Here is a 10,574-nt window from a genome sequence, read left to right as displayed (position 1 = left end):
CACGTGGCTGGAGGCCTCACAATCATGCTGGAAGGCAAGGAGGAGCGAGTCATGTTTTATAAGAATGGCAGCAGGCAAAGAGGGAGAGTTTGTGCAGGGAAACTCCCCCATATAAAACCATCAGACCTCATGAGCCTTATTCACTATCACGAGATCAGCATGGGAAAGACCTGCTCCCATGATTCAGTTACCTCCCATTGTGTCCCTCCCATAACATGGAATTCAAGATGAGATTTGGGTGGGGACACAGCCAAACCATATTATCCCTCAAAGGCAGACTTATCCCCAGGCAGGAAGGGGGTCTTTTTGAGAAAGGGCTATTATCAATTTTGTTTCAGAGTCAAACAATGAACTGAAGTCCTTCCCAAAGTTGGTTTGCCCAACACCCAGGAATGAACAAGGACAGATTAAAGGTTAGAAGGAAGATGGAATTGGTTAGGTCTGATCTCTCTCACTGTCATAACTCCCTCAGTTATAATTTTTGCAAAGGCGGTTTCACTCTGGCCTAGTCCTTTGAGTTACTGCTTTCAGATGTACTATACCTACATATGTTATAAACACCAGAATATAGTGTTTGTTTTAACATGTCATATGTCTTTTAAAGAGAATAATTTTTTTAAAGTCAGAATTTTATATTAACCAAAGAAGTTTCCTATTGCTGCTGTAACAAATTGACACAAATTAGTGGTGGAAAACAACACAAATGAATTTGAGTTTTGGAGGTCAGAGGTCTAAGATACATCTCATTAGGGTAAAATCAAGGTGCTGGCAGGGTTGTGTTCTTTTTTGGAGGCTTTAATGGATAATCCATTTCCTTCAATTTTCCAGGTGACACTGACTCCTCTGCCTCCCTCTTCCATTGATAAGGACCCTTATGATTACACTGGACCCATCCAGATAAGCCAGGATAATCTCCCCATCAAAGTCAGACAATTGGCTGGGTGTGGTGGCTCACACCTGCAATCCCAGCACTTTGGGAAGCTGAGGCGGGTGGATTACCTGAGGTCAGGAATTCGAGACCAGTCTGGCCAACATGGCAAAACACTGTCTCTACTAAATATACAAAAATTAGCCGGGCATGCTGGCATGTGCCTGTAAGTCCAGCTACTAGGGGGGCTGAGGCAGGAAGATCGCTTGAACCTGGGAGGCAGAGGTTGCAGTGAGCCGAGACTGCACCACTGCACTCCAGCCTGGGCAACAGAGCGACATTCTGTCTCAAGAAAATAAAATAAAATGAAAGTCAATTAACAGACTAATTCCATCTGCAGTATTAATTCTCCTTTGCTATGTAACCTATCACATTCCAGATTCTGGAGATTGAGGCATGACTTTTTTGTTTTTGAGACAGGGTCTCTCTCTGTTGCCCAGGCTGGAGTGCAGTGGTGTGATCTTGGCTCACTGCAGGCTCAACCTCTGGGGCTCAAGTGATCCTCCTGCTGTAGCCTCCCAAGCAGCCAGGACTACAGGAACACGCCACACCACCACACTTCCATAATTTTTGTTTATTTTTTGTAAAGATGAGGTCTCACTATGTTGCCCAGGGTGGTCTTGAACTCCTGGACTCATGCAATCCTCCTGCCTTGGCCTCCTAAAGTGCTGGGATTACAGGTATGAGCCACCCAGCCTATGAACATCTTTTAGATGCTGTTATTCTCTCTACCACATCCATATATTTATCATTTTTGGTGATCCTAATTCCTTCCTGTAGATTGTTGGGTGACATTTATTTTTATTTTTATGTATTTATTTATTTTTTTAGACGGAGTCTTACTCTGTCACCCAGGCTGGAGTACAGTGGGGTGGTCTCTGCTCACTGCAACCTCCACCTCCTAGGTTCAAGTGATTCTACTGCCTCAGCCTCCCAAGTAGCTGGGACTACAGGCGCATGCCACCACACCCGGCTAATTTTTGTAGTTTTAGTAGAGATGAGGTTTCACTGTGTTGGCCAGGCTGGTCTCGAACTCCTGACCTTGTGATCCACCCACCTCAGCCTCCCAAACTGCTGGGATTACAGGTGTGAGCCACCACGCCTGGCCTATTTTTATTTTTATTTTTTGGCACAGGGTCTCACTCTGTCACCCAGGCTAGGGTACAGTGATACAGTCACAGCTCACTGCAGCCTCAACCTCCTGGGTTCATTGATCCTCCTTACCTCAGCCTCCTGAGTAGCTAGGACTAGAGGCACACACCACCACGCCCAGTTAATTTTTTTTTTTTTGGCAGGATCTTGCTCTGTCACCCGGGATGGAGTACAAGAGCATGATCTGGGCTCACTGCAACCTCCATTTCCTGGGGTCAAGCAATCCTCCCACCTCAGCCTCCTTAGTAGATGGGACTGCAGGCACACCCACCATGCCTGGCTAATTTTTGTATTTTTTGTAGAGACAGCATTTCACCCTGTTACCCAGTCTGCTCCTGGGCTCAAGTGATCTGCCCACCTCTGCCTCCCAAAGTGTTGGAATTGTAGGGATGAACCACCAAGTCTAGCCTGTTATTTTCTTTAGTGTGAAGAATTTTCCTTAGTATTTCAAGTTTGATGGGGATGAATCTACTGTTTTTGTTGATTTTAACTTGTCTGTATTTTGTTTTCATTTTATTTTATTTTTTTAAATTAAAGGCTGGGCACAGTGGCTGACCCCTATAATTCCAGCACTTTGGGAGGCTAAGGTGGTAGGATTGCTTGAGCCCAGGAGTTTGAGACCACCCTGGGTAACATACTGAGACCTTGTCTCTACAAACAATCAAAAAATTAACTGGGCATGGTCATGCATGCCTGTGGTCCTAGTTACTTGGGAAGCTGAGGTGGGAGGCTTGCTTGAGCCCAGGAGGTCAAGGCTACAGTGAGCTGTGATGGTGCCACTGCACTCCAGCCTGGGTGATAAAGCAAGACTCTGTTTGGAAAAAAAAAAAAAAAAAAGACCTACTGTAATGCCACATCATCTCAATATATAGAATGTTTTCATCCTAGATTGGACACAGTGGCTAATGCCTATAATCCCAGCACTTTGGGAGGCTGAGGCAGAAAGATTAGCTCAGGAGTTTGAAACCATCCTAGGCAACATAGTGAGACCTCCAACTCTACAAGTAATTAACAAAATTTGTCAGGAATGGTGGCACATGCCTATGGTTCCAGCTACCTGAGAGGCTGAGGTGGGAGATTGAGCCTGGGAGGTCAAGGCTGCAGTGAGCTGTGATAGTGCCACTGAACTCCAGGTTGGACAACACAGCGAGATCGTGTCTGGAAACTTTTTTCTTACGCCCTTTGCAGAATTTTCCTCTGAAGAACAGCTTTTGTTCTGGCAGGGAGCTAATTTGGCTAGATTTTTAATTCCAAATCAATCATCTCCAGCAGAAGGCAGAAGCTAAAATCTTCACCCAGTTCTACCTTCTACCTGCTGCTTTTTTTTTTTTTTTTTTGCTGGGTTTCTTGTTACCCCTGCACATGTATACATAAGCAGTCAACCAAGGAATTGGGAGGACTTGTCTTACCCAAATGTTGGGGCTCACCCCCTCTGCAATACTCTCCTTTTTAGGATTTCTCCTGTAACTTTTTGGTTGCCCTGCCTGCCTCAAACTCTGTTCCCTGACACCTCAAGGTAATAAAGCTGTGTCTTCACATCAGAGTTCCTTGCGGATTGGGGAATGCCCTAAGCAAGAGGCCACAGCTTCTCTAATCTCACCAGTTGCAGTTGTATTTGGCCACTGTCCAGTGCCCTGGAATAATTGGTTTTTCAAAATATTTTTTTCCCTAGAGTTTGTCATTGTTATTTGTGGGAGGGTTAATCTGACTACATTTATTTGCTATTACTGGAAACTAGAACCAGAAATATTTATTTATTTATTTTTGAAACGAAGTCTTGCTCTGTCGTTCCGGCTGGAGTGCAGTGGTGTGATCTCGGCTCACTGCAACCTCCGCCTCCTGAGTTCAAGTGACTCTCCTGCCTCAGCCTCATGAGTAGCTGGGATTACAGGTGCCTGCCACCATGCCCGTCTAATTTTTGTGCTTTTAGTAGAGACAGAGCTTCACCATGTTGGCCAGGCTGTTCTCGAACTCCTGACCTAAAGTGATCTGCCCGCCACAGCCTCCCAACCGATTAATACTTAATTAAAACGATATTTCTCTCCAGAATTCTTTGTTTTGAGATAGTGTCTTGCTCTGTCGTCCAGGTTGGAGTGCAATGGCGTGATCTCGGCTCACTGCAGCTTGACCTTCCAGGCTCAAGAGATCCTTCCAAGCTCAGCCTCTGCAATAGCTAGGACTACAGCTGTGCACCATCACGCCTGGCTAATTTTTTTGTAGAGATGGGGTTTCTCTGTGTTGCCCAGGCTGGTCTGGAAGTCCTGGGCTCAAGCAATCCTCCCGCCTCGGCCTCCCAAAGTGCTGGAATTACAGGTGTGAGCCACCATGCTCGACCTCAGAATTTTTGATAACCCTGTGAGGATGGCGTAAGCTGTAGTCAGGTGTGTGACCTTGGACAAGTTACTAGCCTATCTAGGCCTGTTTCCTCACTTACAAAATGGGGACAAGAATAAACCTACCTCATAGTCATGAGCATTACATGAATTGTTATATCTCAGAAGCTCAGAAATGCCTAGTGGTAAATGCTATATATATATATACCCTTATTATTATTAGTGAGTACCTAGGTTGTGCATGCCACTGTTGGGTGCTTTACACACATTAATTTACTTGTCAGAATAACCTTGGGGGGGGGTACTATTCTTTTTTTTTTTTTTTTTTGAGACGAGTCTTGCTCTGTCGCCGGGGCTGGAGTGCAGTGGCCGGATCTCAGCTCACTGCAAGCTCCGCCTCCCGGGTTCACGCCATTCTCCTGCCTCAGCCTCCCGAGTAGCTGGGACTACAGACGCCCGCCACCTCGCCCGGCTAGTTTTTTGTATTTTTTAGTAGAGACGGGGTTTCACAGTGTTCGCCAGGATGGTCTCGATCTCCTGACCTCGTGATCCGCCCGTCTCGGCCTCCCAAAGTGCTGGGATTACAGGCTTGAGCCACCGCGCCCGGCCGGGAGGTACTATTCTAATGCCACTTTAGATATGAAGAAACTGACGTTTTGAGAGATTGGATGATTAAATCTAAGACTCCAAACACCACGCTTCCTCCAACGCGGTGTGGACTTGGAGAGGAAGGCAGCTTCTTTCAAGACATCCCTGAGCGAGAAAGTCGCGTCATCCGGGGACTCCCACTGCCCGAGTCCACCACGTGGCAGTCTGGGCCGAATGCCTCTCACCACTTTCTGGGTGGGCGAGGCCTGACTCCAACCCCGGCCCTCTGCTCTAGACCTGGCACCACTGTAGATGCAATCCAAACTCCCAGAAATGTGCCGCCTTTCATAATCCCCAGTTGTCCACAACAGGTGGTAACTCCTCCGCTGCTCAATGTGGCGTAAATCATCCCTTCCATAGCTGCGGGACCACAGCTCACCCACCTGGGACAAACGCCCAAGACAGGGGCCGAATTCCAGCTCGCAGCAGTAATTCCGCCCCGCCCCTCCCCGCCCAGTCCAGCTCTTCTCGCCCCGCCCCGCTCTTCTCGCCCAACCGCTCACCTCTGTTGGCCCCGCCCCCCACCCCCCAACATTTCCCCCCCCCCGCCCCGCCCTCTCCCCGCCCCGTCCCCGCCCCTCTCTTCTCGCCCAACCGCCCACCTCTGTTGGCCCCGCCCTTCCATCTAAGTCACGCCTCCTAGTAGGTCAATTTAGCTTCTCCAGCTCCGCAGCCCAGACTCCTCATTGGGCGCAGCACTATTCCCTCCTCTTCCTTGGGTCGCGAGGGCCGAACTCATCGAACACAGCCAATGGGTGATACGACAGCAGCGCGGCGGGAGGTTCGATTGACTGGGTCTTGGCGGGTCGGTGAGTCTTGGCGGCTGTTAACGCGCGCTTTGGGAAGAAGAAGGTTGGGAGGGAGGTGCTGGGGTCTACGTCCATCTCTGTCGCTCTTTTCAGCCCCTCCTGGTATTCCCCTCCTAACCTGGGTCTTTTACAGGCCCCGCGTGGCTTCCTGCTCGACCTCCCTGAGTCTTATCCTGGTTTCCACCTCCAGCCCTGGGAAATCTCCTTTCTCCGGACTTGCCTTCCCCACCCAGGCCTCGGACTTTCACCACAGCTTCTCTTTCCTGGACAGTGATTACCCACCCCCACCCCCACTCCCACCCCGCCCCGCCGCGCAACTACCTCCTCCCTTCACCCGGACTGGGACCATCATCCCCACTCCACTCCGCCCAGTCTGGGACCATCATCCCCACTCCACTCCGCCCAGTCTGGGACTCCACCTGCCTCCTCCCCCAGTCCCACACTAATCTCTGCTTGGTCTCTTCCACTTTGGCCTAATCTCTCGTCTCGGCTTACTGAGGACGGACACTTTCACAGTTTGGGTCCAAACCCCAGTTCCTGGACGGATTCCCGCCATCCATGCCCCCTCTTTAATTAGCCGGTCCTCTCAATAATGTAGCAGCCCTCTCTGCTGATTAGACCCTGGTCTTACACGCTTAGCCGCTGCCTGCTTTGGACCTTCGGCTCATGGGTACTTGACGTTTTAAACTCCTAGGCCCAGGATGGTAAGTGTGGGCCTAGGGGAGGCTGGGAGTAGCCCTGGGTCAGGGTCTAACAGGCCTAGGCTGCAGGATGCTTGCAGGCACTGTTTCCGTTCTCCCCTTACAGAGGAGGAGCTTGGCTCCCAGCCAGCTGGCCAAGAGAAAGCCTGAAGGCGGGTCCTCTCAAGATGAAGACTGGCAACCTGGCCTAGTGGTGAGCACTCAAGGGAAGGGGAGTTTTCTGTTTGGGCAGAAAAGAAGCCAGGACTTGGTTTCTAGGGTTACATAGCCAACTCCAGATGCCTCTTTTGTATGTTCAGTAAACTTTTAATGAGTACTTACTATGTGCCAGGCATTGAACAAGATTAATAAAATCTTTGTCCTCAGAGTAGTCATTAGAAGCTAATATAACCTCAGTTTTCCTGGTGGGAAAAGGTATTCTAAAGCAAAAGAGCCGGTTGGATTGGACCTTTTGACTCTGTTTGAAAAAAAGGGCTACACAGCAGCAATTAGCAGCCTGCTCTTTTGCTCCTTGTCCCCTGCCCAGTGTCACAGAACAGTAGAGTGTTCTGGGCCTCCCTTAGAGTCCTGGGCTCACTTGGGCCTAGATCTGACAGGTTGAGTCCTTCCAGTCCTTGCTCATACTGAAGTACAGTATATTCTACTTTAGGTTGGGCCCTGTGTGCTGCTTCCTGTTTTGGAGGCTTACTGGGGCTGACTGTGGGCAGGACCTATGTAAACCAAAATAAATAGGACAGTGCAGCATGGACTTCAGAGAATAAGAGCAGTTCAAGAAGTGGGGGCTTGGCCACTGGAACTTTGAAGGAAGGGATCAGCTATGCAAGGACCAGAAGGCACTTTTTGGCAGGAGCAGTGTGCGAATAAGGTGTGGGGTGGGGCTGCTGCTGTTTGTTTCAGGTGTGTCTTATAGGATCGCTGAAGCTTCAAATATCCTGGCAAACTGGCACAAGTGGGTTCTTGCCTAATGGCTTGGAGGGGTTTGCTCAATAGTTGTACTGTGGTGTGCAAGGGGCTTCTCTACCTGTGAAGGAGGCACATTGGCTGCCCCTTGCCACGTACATGGGTCTCAGACTTGAACTTGGGGCAGCATTCTCTGCAGCTGGGTCTACTGTCAGTTGCTGGTTGCTGCTGAAGATGCTTTTAGTGCCAGTGTCCTCATGGCCGTGGGTGGCCTGAGTGGGGAGTGGCCTCAATGGCCTGGGAGTTGAAGGCAGCTGTACTCTTGCCCCTTGGAAACTCAGCGAAGTGTTTGGTTCCTCAGTCATTCCATGGAGCTTTTGGAGTGAAGCTTTGGGGCCACCAGGACTCCATGCTGTTGGTAGACTTGCTCTTCACAGGCCCGTTTTATTTACCTTTTCCATTGCCCCTGCTCAGTTTAGGCAGGTTATTTAACCACATTAAGCTCCAGTTTTATCACCTCTTAAATAAGGATAATAAATCTATATAATACAGTAACTATGAAGATGATACACTATAACACGCGTGAAGAATTTAGCACAGTGCCTGGCACTTAATAAGCACTTCAAGTGTTAGTTGCCATTATGGTGATTTCTGTGGTCTTCTAGACTTCACCTTTCCCAATTCTCTCTCCTAGACTCCTAGGAAACGGAAATCCAGCAGTGAGACCCAGATCCAGGAGTGTTTCCTGTCTCCTTTTCGGAAACCTTTGAGTCAGCTAACCAATCAACCACCTTGTCTGGACAGCAGTCAGCATGTAAGCCAGAACTGCAACCTGCATGTATGTGTCTGTGCCCAGTCACTCAGCCTAGGTAGACTCCTGTCCCTGTAGACTCCTGTCCCTGTAGACTCCCTCAGTGCTTTCTAGAGTGGCCAGAAGACACACATCTGTGGGGGCTTTGGACCTGCCCACAGCTGCTGGGGCCTGCTTAGCGAGGTGTGCCTAACTTGTGCCTGGTTTATAGTAGCTACATGGGCACCAGATATCTGATGGTTCAGATTCCTGAGGAAAGGAGGGTAAAGGAACTAGGATCCTCATGTCAGCTCAGACTCTGACTCTGTATATGACTTTAAGGAGTACCACAGTCATATATTTCCTCTAGTAAAGTCAAACTTAATCACCACCATGGCAGGTTCTGTGCATTGCCTCATGTAATTCTCACGTTTTAAGATGAGAAAACTGAGTCTCAGAAGGGTTAAGTAATTTGCTCAGAGTGGGTGCAGCAGATCTGCCTAGTTCCAAAGCTTTTCCACTAAGCTTTATGAGTAATGTTTTGAAGGAAAACTAGGAATACATAATGGAGATTAGTCATTTGTGCATTCAGCAAACATTTAAACACAGTTTTGTGGCCAGGCATGGTAGCTCACGCCTGTAATCCCAGCACTTCAGGAGGCCGAGGTGGGTGGATCACCTGAGGTTAGGCGTTTGAGAACAGCCTGGCCAACATGGTTAAGCCCTTTCTCTACTAAAAATACAAAAATTAACTGGGCATGGTGTCATATGCCTGTAGTCCCAGCTACTCAGGAGGCTGAGGCATGAGAATCACTTGAAACCCGGGAGGCAGAGGTTGCAGTGAGTCAAGATCATGCTACTGCACTCCAGCCTGGGCAAGAGTGAGACTTGGTCTCAAAAAAAAAAAAACCTAACTAAATAAAAACAGTTTTGGGCCAGGCACAGTGGCTTATGCCTGTAATCCCAGTACTTTGGGAGGCCAAGGCAGATGGATCACCTGAGGTCAGGAGTTCAAGACCAGCCTGGCAAACATGCTGAAATCCCGTCTCTATTAAAAATACAGAGAAAATTAGCCAGGCATGGTGGTGCATGCCTGTAATCACAGCTACTTGGGAGGCTGAGGCAGGAGAATCACTTGAACCCGGGAGGCGGAGGTTGTAGTGAGCCGAGATCGTGCCATTACGCTCCAGCCTGGGCGACAAGAGTGAAAATCCATCCCAAAAACAAAAAAAAACAACAGTTTTGTGTAATACTTGATAAATATAGATATATCACATAAGTTATAAAACACAAACACCTGTGAACCCATCATCCAGGACTAGAACATTGTCAAACCCATAATCCCTTTTCCTATCCCCAGAGGTAATCACTATCTTGAATTGTATCCATTATCTTTTGCTTTTATGACAGTTTTAGGATACATACAAAAATCACTAATACAGCCTCAGCAACAGAGTGAGACTCCATCTCAAAAAAAAAAAATCACTAATACATTTTTTAATTGGTTTTTTGAACTTTAAAAAATGGTGTTGGGTAGGCGTGTTGGTTCACACCTATAATCCCAGCATTCTGGGAGACCGAGGTAGGCGGATGGCTTGAGCTCAGGAGTTTAAGACCAACCCAGGCAACATGGTGAAACCCCATCGCTATCAAAAATACAAAAAAAATTAGCTGGGCATGGTGGTGTGTGCCTGTTGTCCCAGCTACCTGGGAGGCTGACATGGGAGGATTGCTTAAGCCTAGGAGGCAGAGGTTGCAGTCAGCTGAGATTGGCACCATTGCACTCTAGCCTGGGTGACAGAGTGAGACCCCATCTCAAAGAAAATGGTGTTAAAATGGTGTATAATCTTCTGGGACTGTTTCATTCAGGATTTATTGAAAGTTGTCCTGTGTAACTACATGGCATAAGTGCAGTTGTGGGAGTGCATAACAGGAGACCTATGGGTCTGGAGATTGGGGAAGACCTGCCTCTGAAAGATGTGCTGTTAAGTCTTGAAAGATATGAGGGGTTAGACAGGTGAAGACAGTGGAAAACATTCTTATGTATTTATTTTTTGAGATGGAGTCTCGCTCAGTTGCCCAGGCTGGAGTGCAGTGGGGTGATCTGGGCTCACTGCAAGCTCCGCCTCATTGGTTCACGCCATTCTGCTGCCTCAGCCTCCCGAGTAGCTGGGACTACAGGCGCCCGCCACCACACCAGGCTAATTTGTTTTGTATTTTCAGTAGAGACAGGGTTTAACCGTGTTAGCCAGGATGGTCTCGATCTCCTGACCTCGTGATCTGCTCGTCTGGGCCTCCCAAAGTGCTGGGATT

The 10,574-nt window shown here is 48.5% G+C and overlaps 1 protein-coding gene across 5 annotated transcripts in view; it reads left to right on the top strand.

Annotated features, from left to right (window-relative positions):
• The first annotated feature begins 5,710 nt into the window (after window positions 1-5,710).
• The window catches only part of RAD54L (RAD54 like), a 32,776-nt gene continuing 27,912 nt past the window's right edge, over window positions 5,711-10,574 (top strand). For 3 of the 5 annotated variants that reach the window (XM_033226550.1, XM_033226549.1, XM_033226547.1), the window contains exons 1-3: window positions 5,888-6,574; window positions 6,678-6,764; window positions 8,166-8,285. In XM_033226550.1, the coding sequence (XP_033082441.1) occupies window positions 6,572-6,574; window positions 6,678-6,764; window positions 8,166-8,285 (210 nt within the window). In that variant the 5' untranslated portion in view covers window positions 5,888-6,571. The other 2 variants (XM_033226548.1, XM_033226551.1) reach the window with 2 other exon arrangements.

This window comes from Trachypithecus francoisi, unplaced genomic scaffold, assembly GCF_009764315.1.
Source record: "Trachypithecus francoisi isolate TF-2019V2 unplaced genomic scaffold, Tfra_2.0 Lachesis_group12, whole genome shotgun sequence".
NCBI classification, from domain to species: domain Eukaryota; kingdom Metazoa; phylum Chordata; class Mammalia; order Primates; family Cercopithecidae; genus Trachypithecus; species Trachypithecus francoisi.
The sequence above is the reverse complement of the archived record's forward strand: the minus strand, read 5'-3'. Positions and strand labels throughout refer to the sequence as shown.